At 44.9% G+C, this 16,790-nt stretch overlaps 1 protein-coding gene across 2 annotated transcripts in view; it reads left to right on the top strand.

Moving 5' to 3' along the window:
* The window catches only part of ASPSCR1 (ASPSCR1 tether for SLC2A4, UBX domain containing), a 66,124-nt gene extending 50,261 nt beyond the window's left edge, over positions 1 to 15,863 (top strand). For both annotated transcript variants that reach the window (XM_083430198.1, XM_083430199.1), the window contains exons 13-16: positions 12,955 to 13,006; positions 14,212 to 14,278; positions 14,759 to 14,949; positions 15,711 to 15,863. In XM_083430198.1, coding sequence (XP_083286324.1) covers positions 12,955 to 13,006; positions 14,212 to 14,278; positions 14,759 to 14,949; positions 15,711 to 15,724 — 324 coding nt within the window. In that variant the 3' untranslated portion in view covers positions 15,725 to 15,863. The remainder of the gene's footprint in view (positions 1 to 12,954; positions 13,007 to 14,211; positions 14,279 to 14,758; positions 14,950 to 15,710) is intronic.
* Positions 15,864 to 16,790: the final 927 nt, after the last annotated feature.

The raw sequence follows: 16,790 nt of genomic DNA, 5'->3' as shown, positions 1-16,790 counted from the left end.
TCCCCCTCCAAAAATGAAGGGGAAATGTGTGTGCGTCCTATGGGGCGAATGCAGGCTTTCGCTGAAGCCTGGAGAGCGAGAGGGGTTGGTGCGCACCGACCCCTCTCGCTCTCCAGGCTTCGCGCAGATCTCCGTAAGCCATGGGAGCCCGCGCTGGGCTCCCGTGGCTTGCGGAGAGTTGCCTGTTCTGGGGGCTGGGGTCGGGGGAAGCTCGGGCTTCCCCCGCCCCAGCCCCGCTCCTAGGGGGGGAAATAATTCCCCCCCTTTAATTCCCCCCCAAAAAGCTAGGTGCGCCTTATGGGACGGTGTGTCCTATAGGGCGAAAAATACGGTAGTTTGCAATTTTGCACACACACAAACACACACATAGATTGTCTATCATCTTTGTGACCCTTTTTTCGGTATTGCCCTTTTTCACAATAATGAGTTTTGGACTGAATGTATTTCAATGTTCTCTAGAGTAGCTGCACAGCTTTCCCAGGTTGCTCACCATTTATTTTCAGCTGCTTCACAGTTCAGAAGTGCTTCAGTGAAGCATTTTCATTCATCCATTCCAGAATGCCTTGCATCAGCTTCCTCCTGACACCTTTTCCAGCACCTGTTCTGTGAAGCCTCTTGCAGATGACAAGCTCAGTCTGTTTCAGCAGCCCCTGCAATCTAGCTGGCCCTCTACATTCCCATTGCCCTCAGATGACTAAGGCAACCACATTTAATTTTATCTACTAGAGAGCATTGATTGCTCTCAGAGAGATGCGAGTTGAGGGTTGGCAGCACAATGTGTGAGCATCTGTGGGGGTTTCCCCCCTCGTGCCCATTCAAAGTCTGTTAGTTCCAAACCTTCAAACCTAGTTTCAGGTCAGCCCTCTTAAAGTATTCAAGCTTTTTAGCTGGCAAAATAAGTTGGAGGTCAGGGAGCTGGCCAGGATGTTTTGATAAACCTTCCTTTCTATGTTTTTTTTTTTTAAAGTATTTTGGAAATCTTCATTTCCAAAACAACAGGAAGGATTCTGTTCAAAACTTCACTTTTCTTGGAAATTTCTGTACCAAATGTGACTGTTAGAAAAAGCCGGGAGAATGTGAAAGCAGCCCAGGCTAGACAGCTTGAACATAAATGATGGTGGCCACTCTTCAGAATTAAGTGGTTTTAATAGATAGCTTTTGAGGTTCAAGATTTTTTCTTCCCAAACCTCCAAATTTTTAAGGAGAGTGATGAATAGCAGTGAATTTGATCATGTATCCAGTGCTCTAGTATCACCAGTGTTTGCACAGAAAGCTCTGTAGTTTTCAGCACTATTCAGTTTTGTCAGTTCTCCTGGTTGCTAGATAGGTAAGTCCTGGTATATAGAATTATCAGAGGTTTAATATGATTTACAGGGAAGTGATAGTAGGTATGAGTTGGGCAGGTTAAGGGGTAGTAGTAACCTGTGTAAATGAGACCTGAATAAAGACCACCTTACCTCCAAATCTGAGTGCGGTGGGAGTAGATCAGCAGGGTGTTTAATTAGATTAATGAATCTGTTTCAACAACAAATGGCTGGACTGTGTGCCTTAGTGCTGCAGAGCCCTAACAGTGTGAAGTTAGTGGCCACACAGTCCTTGAGCAGAGTTAATGGCAGGTTTTCTAGCTCATGTTTCATTTGAGTACAAGGGTGGGCAGTTGGTGTTTTCTGGTCCCAGTAGGTTCTCCTACTGTGTGTGGTCAACATACAGAAAGGAGCGGAATGACCAACAAAAAATATCCTAGCCCTCCGATGCAAAGTACAGTAATCTGCTCATGGATGTACTTGTAAAGGACTCCTGCCTGCAAGCAGATCTGTTCCTAAGCACCCCAGTCTTCCCTTTTCAAGTAGTTGGCTGGAATGTTTACCCTCCAGTAGAGTTACTCATGAATAAGAACCCTGCATAGTTGTGAGTAAACACAGCCTGTGAAAACACTGACAAACCTGTGTGTGGACATAGCCGAAGTACTGAAAATTGCAGTGCTTTAACTACAAATGCCCATGTTGTCTAGAGTATTAGGACTGCACCCAAATTCTCCTTAAAAGGTGAGTAAGCCCAACTCAGGATGACTGCACCGGCTGATCCTAGGGTGTTCCCTAGGAAAACATCCGATGCACATACAATGCAGCCTAGCATCTTGCAGTAGAGCTTAGAAATGAACGTGTGCACTGTTCAGGTGCATCGAAACAGGAGCAAACAAGCAACTTATTCCTTATTCTCTTCCTTTTTTTGAGGTGGGGGAGATTGCAATCACATTGCTATAACTTCCTGGGTTGCCTCTCCCTTTTCCTAGTTTAGATTGGCTGATTCTAGATGACATTTTGCTCCCTATCACCAGTATAAACATGCATTCATCCGTTCGTTCTTTCCCCCTTTTTGCCTTGAGTCAGTGTATGCTCCATGCTGTAATGGCTTCTGCTTGGATAGCCTTTCTCTGCCACCGGAGATCTGAAAGCTTGGCAGAGGCTGAAGGGGGCTTTCTTTTCTGGAGAGAAATGGGTGCGGAAGCTGCTCCAGCTTTCATGTCCCTGGCAACTCTGTTATTGTTGGATGCCCTTTTTATAGGCTGCTGGTCCTAATCGGGCTGTTTTGCCTAAGCCCCTGTGTTCCTGGGAAGGAGGGGTGTGTGTGTGTGTGTGTGTGTGTTTTTGGACCTGTCTCGGCACTAGCGTGAGGGGCAGTGCTGAGGTGGGGGACCCTGCTGTTTGCCTTCTCCAGCATTATTTGCTGAGCGGCAAACTCATGGGCACAGGAGTGGATATGTATTGTGCAGACTCCTGCTTTTGAGTCTGCATGTGACTAATGTGGGAACTGGAACAGAGACTTCTCTTATTTTTGTAAAAAAATAAACTATGTTGGTTTTGTGTACACATGGAGATGGAAGCGAAACGCAAAGAAACACCAACCTTGTTCAGTGGGATGCTCTTAATAGTTTCCGTATTTAATATAGACGAAACCACTCTATAATATTTGAAATAGTCTTCTAAGAGACTTGTAAATTAATTTAACATGGATTAACTGACAAAAAGGAGCTAATTAGACTCATGGAAATGCCAGACAAAGGCCTGCTGGAACAAGTGGGTTATAGCTAGTATGATGAATCTTCAGAAAATGTCTGTCCTGGGCTTGAATAATCAGATCTCTTTGCTCTTGAGGTCTCTGCACTTTCATGCTGTGTTGTCAGGACATCAGAAGAGGCTAGACCAGGAGTGGGGAACCTCACAACTCCCATCAGCTCAAGCCAGCATGGTCAAAGATTATGGGAGTTGAAATTCAATAACAAGGGGCTGCAGGTGCCAACATCCTTGGACTAGACTCTAGAGCATCCGGCCTTAACTTACAGTGGAGAGAAGAAGGACTGTCTCAGTCGATATTACAGTGCAGAAACCCAGGCCAGGCATTGGGCTCAGGAGACCCATACATCCACGGTCACTGTCGTTTCAACAACAGAATATATTGTTTGGAGGCTGGTCCTGAGAATCCTAGCTTTTGCTGCAGACCCTCATGGTTGTAGCGGAGAAAAATTAAACTACAGAAAAGCAGGGAAGGTCTGGAAAGGATTCCAGTGGCTGATGTGGCAGGTATGAGAGTGAAACATCCTCATTTTTCCCAAGCTGGAGAAGGCTGCTTTAAATGCCATTTAATGGTGTGTGGTTCAATGTAGCCTAGATTTGCCACTGTTCCATGAACTCGTTTCTACCTCATGCGGCCGCACTAAAGTCTTGCCAGCAAAAGTAGCAACCTTGCAAAAGGGTTCTGACAAGCTTTGGTTGCATTTGTCTGAGCAAAGGAGGTTCGTCTTGAATCCGGGGATGACTTCTGAAAGTTATTGCATGATATTTCTTTTATGCTGAGGACAGAGAGATCAGAAAGTGAGGGGTCCAGCCAGGACAGCTACATCATTCTTTCAGACTCTTTGAAACTGATAAGGCCTGTGGTTCCAGCTATGAACCACTCCATAGCTATTTGTGACCTCCTGAGAGAACTCAAAATGCTTAATGTTAACAGCACCTTCTTACTATTTTTGTGTGAGAACATCCAAAGGGAGCAATCCCAATTGCATCCAAAGTGACAAGTAGGGGAATAACTACTCCGGCACATTTTCATAGCATCTCCTCTCTCTGAATTCGGTCCAGTTGGCACCAGTTTGGGGACATAGCCCCCTCACCTTGTATGAATTCCGAGGAGAAGAAAAGCCTTAGGTTCTCTTTCTGCCAAACTCAGCAAGGAAGTTGCTGGGGAGGCGGGGGATGAAACAAGTCAAGTGGGAAGGACAGTGTGCAAGGGAGTGGGGAGCAGAGATGGGATGTAGAGAAACCTGCAGTGCTACAGAAACGAGGGTGCTATGGAGTGCAAAGGCAGGGAAAGGAAGACAGAATACTGCCTTATCCAGAGTCAGACTATTGCAGTAGGTCTCTGAGATTTCAGACAGTCTTTCTCAGCCCTACCTGGAGATACCAGGGATTGAAACTGGAACTTTTCAAAGGGAAAGTATGTGCTGTTCCCTTTCCCATACTGGTTAGCAGTGGCTGCACATAGACCTAAAGCGGGAGAGAAAGCGAGCTGTAAAATGGAGAGGGATGCAAGGAGATTTCTGGAGGGGCGAAACAGAAAAAGGAAATAGCAGATAAGAGTACGGACCAGTGGCACTTCAGACAGAGAAAAGGAGGCCTAACAGGGATGCAGAGAGCCAGGAACATGCTGTGGGCCACGCAGAGAAAAGAGGCACTAACAAGACATTGTTTTTAAAGAGAGAACACTGAGCAATAAAATAAAATAAATTGGAATAAAATGTTGTTCCTTTGCAAGCCTAACAGAGTAGCCCTGCTAAGTTAATACAACTATAAAAGTGTCTCTTAGTATTTGAGTTGTGCACCCTTGAAACGGACCGATCAATAATACATGCTTTCAGCTTTGCAATCAGCAGTCATTGAGTAAGAACACTCACTTCCTTTTTTTCTAACCGAGATTTTGCTACCTTTCCAATTATCCTGATGTGTTCTGTCCTCAAAGCTTGTGTATCAAGTTGCTATAATAAGTCTTAACATTTTGTCTGCTTTTTTCTGTTCAGACCTTTGGGACCAATACAGCCATTGCTATCTAACAAGCTTTCTTGTCTGAAGATGCAACAAGCTATTCCAGGAATCCCATTATTTGAAACACAGGCAGTGATAAGGGTCACCGGACCCTGAGTCCTTTCTGATACCGTTTGTTTCTAGAAAGTCTTGGGGTGTTGAGTTCCTCCTCTACCCCCACCCCAGAAAGGCTTGGCTCACTGTGATGGGCTGAAAGAATATAGATACCTTAGATGGTTACCCTAGCAGGGGCCTCTGTGAACAAGTGCCGGAATTACAAGGCTATGACTGATGCTTATTTTCCTTACAAGGTTGAAAAGGCATCTAGAGCTACTATTGTTAAACCCGATAGCCACCAGAAAGGGGAAGAGACTTCAACTGTGGGATCAAAGCCAGGAAAACAAATGTTGTCAACTTGTCTGCTTAAGAGAAAAGGGGTTGCATCTGAAGAGAGCGTCCTGCAATGTGTGCCTATTTACTGGAGGGCGAATGTGCAGACTGGCAGCAACATGGAGTTTTTGGAAGCCATAAAGACTTCAAGGCATTGCTTTGATATTTTGTTATTGCTGTTTGTGCTGGCTGCATTATCCCCATGTCCCATGAATTATTTTAAAGTGTTCTCGAGGGCAGAACTGATCAACTGCAGGCTTCTCTGCTGAGCACTCCAGCCAAGGGGTCCCTGAAGCTCCAGCTGTGTGTGTGCTTTTTCTTAGCTGGTTGGACTTTCCCCCTCCCCACTCTACCCCAAGGAACACACACTGGCATGACTCAGTCCTGGGGCTTAGGAAAGGCCAGTTCACAGATCTCTGCTTGTGCTGGGAAGCAGTGAGGAGAGGTAAGCATCCCAGAGTCTGGGAAAGGCAGCAGACAACTGTGGTCCCATCTTCAAAGGAGCTGAAGAGGCCCCACATGCTTCCATCTAAATATTTATTCCCCCTCCAATGTATCTTAACATTTCTCCAAGTGTTGAATCAAGCTATTCTTGGCTTTGTCAACAAGAGGAAAAATACAAACGAGCTGAGGATCTTTTCTCATTGCTGCTCTACTTTCATATTCTTTGGTGCGGTTTTGGGTGCGCTCACATCTTTGAGTCAGTGAATCTGATGCTGGCAAAGCCTATGCAGGTTGAGAATCTTCCAGTAGACTTAGATACAGGTAGGTAGCCATGTTGGTCTGCCTTAGTCGAAGCAAAATAAAAAAATTCCTTCCAGTGGCACCTTAGAGACCAACTAAGTTGGTTATTGGTATGAGCTTTCGTGTGCATGCACACTTCTTCAGATACACACAGACTTGTTACACAGGGACAAACTTGGCAATTGAGTTTCCTGCCGCAAAAGGTACCTTTTGAAGACTGAACCTTCATTTCTGTGCTTCAGATGGAATGGGACACCATGGTTTCCCATTGTGTCTGGACAAAGCCTGTGTAACCAATGAGAGAGCAAAAACAGCAAGTACAATGAATATTGCACCTTTCCAGTTTGTATGTCAAGTCTTAGCCAGTTTACTGTCCCTCTGTGTTGCTCTTAGCAGAGAATATATACCACTCAACATGTTAGTTTCTGGTATGATTGTCCTGGGTGGTCCCATGTGCCCAAACAGCACCAGATATGTTCAGAGTACTAATACTGTTAGTACTCCGTGGTCAGAACTTGCTGTACTTTGGCTTGGGAGTATCTTAAGTAGACTGTCTCCACTTACTTTACCCTTGTGTAAAAGTTCCCCTTTCAGACCATATCTCATCAAAGGTAAAAGACTTAAGCCTCTGCTTTCCAGCTGCCTCACGCTCACTCTCTGTTTGATCATGGTCTCCTCTGCTTTGGAAAGCTTTTTTCTTGGGTATTAAATGAGACAAGGCCATTTAGGCAACGTCCCTTTGACTGTGGTGGTTCTCATGTTTGTTTCCTTTCCGGAGATGCTCTTTGCTGCTTGTCAGGGAAGCTTTTGATCTGCTAGCTTCCCCATTGAATTTTCCAAGTGCTGATTTCTGTGTATCTTGAAGGAATGTGTGTGTGTGTGTGTGTGTGTGTGTTTGGGGGATGGTGTTGTGAGGTATTTCATGCTGGTAGCTTGGATTTCTGCATTCATGCGCATGTCCCCTTTGAAGCCCTCATTTATTTATTAATCTTTAAACATCAAACTAACAGTGGACCTGTGGCACTCTAATCATTTCAGCTCATGTAACGGAAAGAATGCTTCCTCTTTTGGCAGCTGCAAGTCCCTGTCCCCTGTCTCCAACTCCCCACCCGCCCCCACCCCTCCAAACAAAAAGGGGGGGGGAAAGAAAAGAAGAAGACAACAGCCTCTTCCTGATCTCAAGGTCTCTGAACGAACTTGGCAAACTAAGTAGCAGTGTGGTGAATTGCATCCTTTTGCAGCAGCCTTTTGTTAAAGTGTAGGAGTGTGTGTGTGTGTGTGTCCCTCAGTTGTTAGGGAGGAGGATTTATAAAAGAAAGGCTGTTGAAATATTGGAGGGGGTGTGTGGGTGTTTGCAGCCTTTCCACTATAATGTATATACTGTAATGTAAAGATCCAGGAAGAAATATGTTGCTTCAAGTAATTGCCTCTGCTTAGCACGCTGACAAAGATCATTGTGACCAATGTGCTTATAGGACCGTGTTCAAGGCTTCTCCAGCATGTCATGGGCTCCTCAGTTGCCTCCCACACTCCCAGCTGCACTTTTTCAGTGGCTTCTCATTTGAATCTATGACGTGCGACTTTAGGTGCCTGTTTCGGTTGTTGCTCACCTGATACCTCACTCCAGTTCATCTAGCATTAGAGTCTATGTAGCAAAGTTTGGACCGCTCAGGGCCTAGGATTCAGACCATGCTTTCTGGACAGTGGTGGTCTTTCTGGGATTGCCCTGCATCTGTCAGTTCATAAAGCAGGGAGGGGGGGAGAGGCTGCTGCTGCTGCTGCTTGGGCCTCCCCACTCCAAGAGGCACCAGAGTGTGGTGAATGTGTGCAACACGGTAGCTAACCTTTTCAAGGCACTCTTGAGCTCTCTTGCAGCACACTCTACTTTAACAGCAATTGGTGAAGACCTCTTGAGCTCTTCATAAGAGGAGAAAATGTGTATTGGCATTTTTAACTTTAAAAAAAGTTAAAGGACCCTTGGACGGTTAAGTCCAGTCAAAGGCGACTATGGGGTTGCGGCGCTCATCTCGCTTTCAGGCCAAGGGAGCCAGCGTTTGTCCACAGACAGCTTTCCAGGTCATGTGGACAGCATGACTAAACCGCTTCTGGTGCAATGGAACACCGTGACGGAAACCAGAGAGCACGGAAACGCCGTTTACCTTCCTGCCGCAGCAGTCCCTATTTATCTACTTGCACTGGCATGTTTTCAAACTGCTAGGTTGGCAGGAGCTGGGACAGAGCGACGGGAGCTCACCCTGTCACAGGGATTCGAACCACTGACCTTCTGATCGGCAAGCCCAAGAGGCTCAGTGGTTTAGACCACAGCGCCACCCGCTTTACGTGTACCTTGAGCTAGTTTAAATGAACTGTCTAGTCACCTAAATCCTGTATTTCATGCAGAGATGTCTGTGTTAACGTTTTAACATGCTGACTAATTCCATGTCCTGTTTGTAAGCTTTCTGAAACATCTGGCTAGCTGCTGTTGGATATAGAAGTAGATGGACCCCCAGTCTGATCTTGCAAGGCACTTCCTAAGTTCTTTTGTTGTTAATGTGTTGATACCTCCAGGCCAAAGCTGAGATGCTGTGATAGCACAGATCTGTCACAGTCTCCCCTTTTAACCAAGACTATCAATATCAGCTTTTAAGAGCATTCAATTTTGCATCCTTTCACGTGTGCCTCTATACTTTACCAACTTAATTTGGTAAGCTGCTTTCATTTGTGTAAGAAGACAGAGATGAATGCTGTGGAAGGACCCGGCAATATTCCATTAAATTGCAAATAGTCGTATATGTTTATATAAAGCTTGGCTGGTTCTTCTGAGAAAGAATGGTACAAATGAGGTTGGACTGCACTCTACTGGACTACCCTTGGCTCGAGTGTCAAATAACACAAGTTCCTGTATTAGGCACCATCTGTTCTTTCTAAAATCTAGCTTTTGGAAGGCCTGATGCTACTCGCCCTCTAACTTGGGTTTTGATTTTGGAGTCTTCTGCTCTTTCATGCGTTCCAGAGGCTTTTTCGGCCGTTAATCAAAAATATAACCAAAATGAGAATGTGATCTTCAGAAGATCTGGAGAATTCCTGATCCTAATGTGTTATCCCGGAAAAGAGGCAGGAGCAGAGCCAATCATTCCAAAGCCAAAGGTATCCATAGCCCAGAGGCAGCATTGAGTGACTCATTCCTTGGAAGCAGTTGCTGCCAGCGGCAAAATCGGAAGTGGCCTCTAGTCTTCTGTTTTCATTTAATATTCTGTCCCATGGCAGAAAAATGAAAATGGCATGGAGATGCCATCAGATGGTGTTATCCCATAGCAGTGAAGTGATAGGAATGTGCAAGAGTTCCGTGGCAAGGTGGATTTAGAGAAGGAAAGCAGAGGTGGAATGAAGTTGTTTTCTCTGTAAATCTTTTTAACGTGTTCAAAAGCTACCCTGAAAGTCCATGATGATCATTTTGCTGATTTTTGTGCATTGCAGGCGAAAGGATTTAATTGGTCCTATTGAGAGAATATACTTTTCCTTTCCTTCACCCATGGAACGTGTTGTGTCTTTGGGATTCCCGTGTAATTTATACAACAGACAGAGGGAAGCAGACAAATGGCACACAAATGAGCCTTAAAAGTAAAGGAGGGAGCTGTGGAGAAGCCCCTTTGAGGGGAGGTTTTTATTGGCCAAACTCTAGGAAGGGAAAAAGGTGGGCAAGGGATGCAGAGCTGGGAGGGGGAGAGGAAAAAACGAGTCTGGAGGAGGTGGCTGAATGTTGTGTGCTTACGAGCTGCTGTCCCATTCCTTTAAGTCTCTTCCAATTAAAAGAGCTTTGGACTGATGTCTTGCCAGTGGTGGGAATTGGTTGGGAGAGGAGGAGCTCAGAAGTTAAAGCGGGACTTATTTGTCAACCTCTGAGTAAAAATAGGGTAGCGGCTCTTATCGGGGCATGCTGTGTGTGGGTGTAGGTGTTGCAGCATTTGTGCCTCGTGTGTCTCTCATTCTTGAACTGTGTTCCTCTGCGCTCTGTCTATCCCTTCTTTCTTTGTGCCTCACTCACAGGCCCTGCCATGAATTTTCTCTGACCCCTTGGGGCCATTCCCACATGAAGCTTTGATGTGTGTGCCCAGAGCTTGATTGACAAGGAAGTTTTAGTGGCAGCAACTGGAGAATCGAAGAGAAAAGGGCAGGGCTTTGAACTAAAGGGCTTTGAGCTCCGAGATGCTGTGCTTAGTTATCTCCTTCAGAATGTTAATTATTCATCATGATAATTGGGCAGGAGAGGGGAAAAAGAGAGGGGAGGTTATTAAAAAATTCCAACACTAACACGCTACAAAAACCTCATTTTCCAACGTTGTGACTGGCGTGAAAAGGATAGTGTGTATGTGAAGAGGTTTGGGGAGGGGGGCCTTCTTTTTTCTTTTTCTTTTTTTAATCCATTCCCTAAATAGTAGGATCCCTTCAGATGAAGGCAGCGGGGACATCAAAGCTTTTGTAAGAGTTTTCTTGGGGGTTTCTTAACTGTGTCTGGTACTTTTTAATTAAAAAGTTTACCGAGAGCCGTCTTTGTGACTGGCTTCTGGTGGAGTTGGCAACCCTGGGTCCTGCTGCTTGAGAAAGAAAATGTTTTTAAGGGGCCTAATAAATATTGTTTCCTACTGCTAGGATGTCAGGTTGGCACTGTGAAAGACCTCGTCGCTAGAAAGGAGGTGAACCCTGGTGCTGAGGAGGGCAGGGAGTGCAGGCTGTTCCTGGGAGCTAGACGTTGTCGGCCACTTTGAGTGCCCATGCCCACATCCCCCCCTCAGGTGCTCATTCCAAGTCTATGGCGAATGGGTCAGGAAGAGACATTCTGCGGTCACTGTGATGCAGGCGTATTCTTAGTATCCTGACATTCACATCAGTCGCTTCAAATAATGGAAGCAACGTGGTTTCTGTGGCAAGTGCATATACACCATCCTGTCCTCTTCCGTTCCAATACATAGCTTTTGGACCCAAATCAGAGGTTCTCCATCAAGAACACTGATAATGGAATGATGTGTTTGGTGGGAAGCATAAGATTTCGAGACTTACGATGCTGGGATTTTTTGCCTCAGTACGCATCACCTTTGTTGGTGTTTACATGGAACAGGTTTCGCCATGTTGTTGCTCCTTTAGTTTGGAAAGATCCTTGTGGAGCTTGAGTTCTCACCATCCTGAATAACTTAAGAATTCTCAGGTATATTCCATCCAGACCCAGTGAGCTAAGTTTCTAATTTGTCAGTAAGTCCTAGAATGTCATCATCTTCCCCCCTTCATGACTTAGATCTTCAGATGCCCTCATTTCCAGGAAAGTGGTTTATTAGCAGATGTCCAGTATTATTATTTTTTGCTCATCCAGCTTTGCTGCAATCTCCCTATCTTCCTATTAGCATCCTTTCTCTCCTTTGTCATCTAATGGTCCAACTGCCTCCATGTCCTGCTTCTGACATACTTAAATTTTGTATTAATACTTTTAGAACATGTTCCTCACTCCCTCTCCCCACCCCACAAGCATTGCCAGGCACTTAAAAGACTTTGGGTACGTGCCCATGACACCCGCTTGTCCTAATTTATATTTATAGATGCCTCTGGGTGAATTAAGATGGTGGGTATCTCTAGAGCAAGGGGTGGCAGGAGGGTCTCACAAGCACTGTGCTTTGCAAGGCACCCAGCTGTCCTCTAAGCAAATGAATGTTACCTTTCAACTTCCTTTTAAATATAGATAGATACGTAGATACATAGATAGATGGTAACTAAATCATGTTCATTTGCTGTTGTTGTATATTCATATTTATAGGATTCTTTTTTAATTGCCCTGTATTATATATTGTTGGCTAACTTGGGTGCTTGATGTAGAAAGTCAAGATATTACATTTAATTATTTATCCACAAATCCCCATTATTTAAGTTTTCTCTTTTGAAAACAAATGTGACTGTGCTGGACATTCTGGGCAACTTTCCACTTACATATGTATTGAATTTAGCAGCACAGTCAGTTCATCAACACTTAACATCTTACACCAGACTTCTCCAATGTAGTGCCCTCCAGATGTTGTTGGACTCCCAGCTCCCATCGGTTCCATCCAGCATGGCCAGCCATCGTAGTCCAAAACACTTGGCAAGCACCAGATTAGGAAAGGCTGGGCTATATTGTGATTGCCTACACATATGTAAAGGGCTTTGTTGCCAGCATGGTGGCATTCTCGGTATTCTTGAAATGTGGTGACCTGGTTTGCACAGAGTGGTAAGCCATCGTTTGTTTAAAAGTCTACAAGTTAACCACAAGTTGTCCTGCGGACAATGATTACTTGGTTTTCCAAAGTTTGGTTTGTTGCTTCTCCTGCTTCTCTTGCCTTTTCCTTTACAGTTTGGTAAGCATTATCTAGGATGGGGTGGTCAAACAAACCATGGTTAAGGAAGGATCCTGGGAGTAATGCCAGGTCACTGTTAGAACAAACCAAGGTTCAAACCATAGCTTCAGAGTGTAGTTTGTTGGCAGTAAGTAAACCATTGTGAAGTTGTTGGGCCGGGTTCACACATAACATTAAGTCAGTTTAGTAAACCATGGTTTAGCGTTATGTATGAAACCAGCCATGTTGTGACAAGCAAGATTTCCCCACTTTTAAGTTTCAAGGAAACAGTACTGTTCTGTGCATGCATGTTCCCAAGGCTGAGAGGAGAGGCATTTCTGGCCCTGGCTGTGTTTCTTCTAACCCTGGATATTTTCTCTGGTTAATAGGCTAACCTCTTCCCTGCTGCCATTGTACATTTTGGATCTGAGATGCAGAAAGGTGAGTCACTTATCTTCTTCCTCTCCATAAGAAACTCTGCATAGTTGTTACATGAGCATCTAGATGAACTGTGTCCACGGTTTCAGCTATGGTGGCTGAACTCTGATTAATGTGTTGGGCATAAATAAGTGGATATTTATAGATCGGGGCTCTTAGAGGTTCATGAAACCTTTTCGTTTGATGCAAATTAAATGATAGCCCAATATGGAAATGGTTGTAAGGGAAGTGCCCACTCTGGTTTAAGGTGAAATGAACTGAATCTTGGTGCCATTCATTGTTTGCTGTAGAAATTTTGGTTCACAGGTGGCTTTTTTTTCCAATTTGGGGGTGAGGCCTGTTTTTTAGGTGAAAATCTCTGCTTCCTATGTACCACCCCTTTCTCAATTCTTTTTTGACTCAGCTAGGGAGTACTCTTTGTCCTATTGTGTGTATCTTGAGTTAGCTAACAGCTATAGAAATCTTAATCATGCAAAATAGGTGAGGTATTATCTTTTTTGAATTGGCCCATCTTCAGTTAGTGTGCAGAATTGCACACTTTTTCAGGGTAGGTATTTAGACCTTAAGTAAAAATTGGGTCCAAAGTATGGCAACTTTATGTATATCTTCTGCATCTAACTTATTTTTTTGGACCAGACACTAATACAGTAAATGTCCACGTGAACATTTCACAGTTGTCTCTCGCCATGGTTCACTGTTAATCTGAGGACAAATGTCTGTGTGGTGCATACTGTTCTGGACATCTTTAAAATGCAGCAGGATTGACCACCATAGTTGGATGGGCTTTAGGGGGATTTGTCTGCAGGGAAGATCAGAGTAGGGTTGTGCTGCAGGTTGAAGATAACATCTGGTAGTCTCTCCTAACGGTTCAATTTACTAGGAAACTGCCAAGAACTAAATGATAAAAGAAACATATACAAGCAGGGGGAGACACCATCCCTGTCTGGCAGTTCTATTTTTGTGTAATGTTGCAGTCTTTACTCAACTAGTTCACAGAATAGGGTCTGATAGGCAGATGCGTGTTCTAAAATACACAATCTTAGAAGTTGAGATAAATGTTTCACAGGTTGGGAGAAGAGTACTGAAGAGGATTAGTGCAGCTTGTTGGGGCTATTGGTTTCACAAAATAACAGAGTTGCATCATGGGGCTTCCTAGCTCTGAAGGACAAGAACTTTGAGTGAGGGGTGTGTGTGTGTCTGTTTAACAGATTATCTGAGGTCGGACCTCCGGGAATCTGCTGTGTCCCCTTCTGAAGCTGACATCTTAGTAGCTAGGTAAGTAGTGTGAGTAATTCTTTTTGAAGCTGTTGTGGATGAGTGAGTTATCATAGAACTGCAGAGTTGGAAGGAATCCCGAGGATCCTCTAGTCTGACCCCCTGCAATGCTGGAATCTCAGCTAAAGCATCCATGACAGATAGCCATCCAACCTCTGCTTAGAAAGCTCCAGTGAAGGAGAGTCTACCACCTCCCAAGGGAGACCATTCCACTGAGTTGTTGCCTTGCCCAATGAAGAGTTTGCCAGCAGTTTACAAAGCTTGCTTTTACACGTGTTCTCCCACTGACAGCTTTGAACACCCCAAATGAATGAAGAGAGACCCCTGTAGTATCAAAAGCCATAGGGATTGGAAGGCATTTTTGCTGATATGCAACCTCTGGCTTTCGCAACAGTATTTGTAGTGATTTACATTTTGGAATATGTAAGCTTAGCAACTGGAAGACCCATATGAACATCTAATACTTACCTTTTCTCTCAGGCGGTTGTCTAAATCAGCACCTCCCACTAAGCGAAATTCAGATCCTGTTCTTAGTTCCCTACCTAAACCAAATGAGACTGATGGGAGCGCGGCAAGAGGGCACTCAGAAGCAGCAGTGGCTCCTGAAGCAGCACAGCCACCAGTAAGGAGGACGCCATCTGGGAAAGTGCCAAAGTGGCTGAAGCTGCCAGGTACCTTCTTAAATATTACAGTGACGCGGGTGGTGCTGTGGGTTAAACCACAGAGCCTAGGGCTTGCTGATCAGAAGGTCGGCGGTTTGAATCCCCGCAACGGGTGAGCTCCTGTTGCTCGGTCCCTACTCCTGCCAACCTAGCAGTTCGAAAGCACGTCAAAGTGCAAGTAGATAAATAGGTACTGCTCCAGCAGGAAGGTAAACGGCATTTCCGTGCGCTGCTCTGGTTCACCAGAAGCGGCTTAGTCATGCTGGCCACATGACCCAGAAGCTGTACGCCGGCTCCCTCGGCCAGTAAAGCGAGATGAGTGCCGCAACCCCAGAGTCGGTCGCGACTGGACCTAATGGTCAGGGGTCCCTTTACCTTTACCTTACTTGTTCCTAGCCATTGTACTGCTCCTAAAAAAGATTCTGTGCGGCAGTCTGGCTCGTCAGCTAAGTGCGTATCTGAATATCCTGATTTAGGGCTGGGAAGGAATTTCCCTCAAGCAGATCATACTTTTCCTTTCCTTTCCCACTACCCCCATACTCCTTTCCTACTACCCATCTTAGGCATGGTACGCCATGCTTGTCTCCCCCTGTAAAACGTGGCCCTGTTTAGTCTCCTACCAGCAGAGCCCTAAAATATTCTAATGTACTTTTCAGTCTGAAAGGACCTATCATTTGGGAGGCTCTGGAAAGCTCAGCAGTTGGAAGCTCCACTATATCAAAGTTTGTAGTAGAGGTTGCTTTCACAGTTGCTTTATGTTTGCATTTCAGGTGGGAAGCGATGAAGGACTTGTGATTTCCACCTTCAGAAAGTTGCCTCACCTGGCTGAGAGGCAAGTTGGGTTGCTCTGTTTTCCTTCATGTGAAGCAGCTGAAAGACAGGGCCCAGCAAACAGATTTTTCAGAATAAAATTGCAAGCACCATTTTCTGTTGCTCATTCTGCTGCTCTGTGTGCAACATTATGTTTGGGCGGTGGGTAAAGCAGAGACACACTCCAGCCACGCTGTTGTTTAACTAACATGAAGTAGACGCGGAAATTTGTAGAACTACTTTGCTGTATTTGTTGTGTAGGTGCAGGGAATTTCAGGACCAGGTTGTTGATGATAATTAAAAACCCAGTTGGGTGGTCATATATGAGTCTGTGACACTTACGTCAGTTGTCAGATGATCACCTTTGTGTTGTATAAATTGTCACCAAATCCCCTATGTTGGAGGTTTGCTTCTGGTAACCCATAGGACTCCATGCCTGCCACATGCTGGACACTCCTTTTCCAGTGCTGCAGGCACCGTACGTTGCTGCAATATTTTGTAGTTCTCAAAATCTGTCAGTAGATCTGAATGAAGAGATGCCTTAGGACCTGGCAACACTTAAGAGAGGTCAGTGAATACTCTTTTGGGGTAATAAAAACACACACATCCCCGCAAAATTGCTTCAGACAACATAGGTTAGTGATAGCCAAAAAGGATGTCATCTCAAAGTCTTCCGTATGCTGCTTTTAATTCTTTAATGCCATTGGCAAGTAGAGGCAAGCCAGAATGCACTTCATGGTCATCTTTATATTAAAGATATGTGTGATGCACAAGCAGAGGATGTAGGAAGGTCACATGCCAAAACCCTTTTGGAGCTTCAGATCCATAACGAAACTTCCATTGGCTTATCTTTTTAAATATTCCAGTGTTCCCGGAGCCTCTTCCTACTTCCTTTTGAACACTAGCTTACGGTAGTTTCTGTTGATTTCATGCTGTCACTTCTTAATAAGCACACAGTTCGCTTTGCTTTATGTGCATGTTTGAATCATGTACTGTATTTTTCGCCCTATAGGGCACACCGGCCCATAGGGCGCACCTAG

The sequence above is a fragment of the Podarcis tiliguerta genome (genome assembly GCF_965153285.1).
Source record: "Podarcis tiliguerta genome assembly, chromosome: 2".
Classification (NCBI taxonomy): Eukaryota; Metazoa; Chordata; class Lepidosauria; order Squamata; family Lacertidae; genus Podarcis; species Podarcis tiliguerta.
Note: the sequence above shows the minus strand (reverse complement) of the source record. Positions and strands in the feature narration are given on the sequence as shown.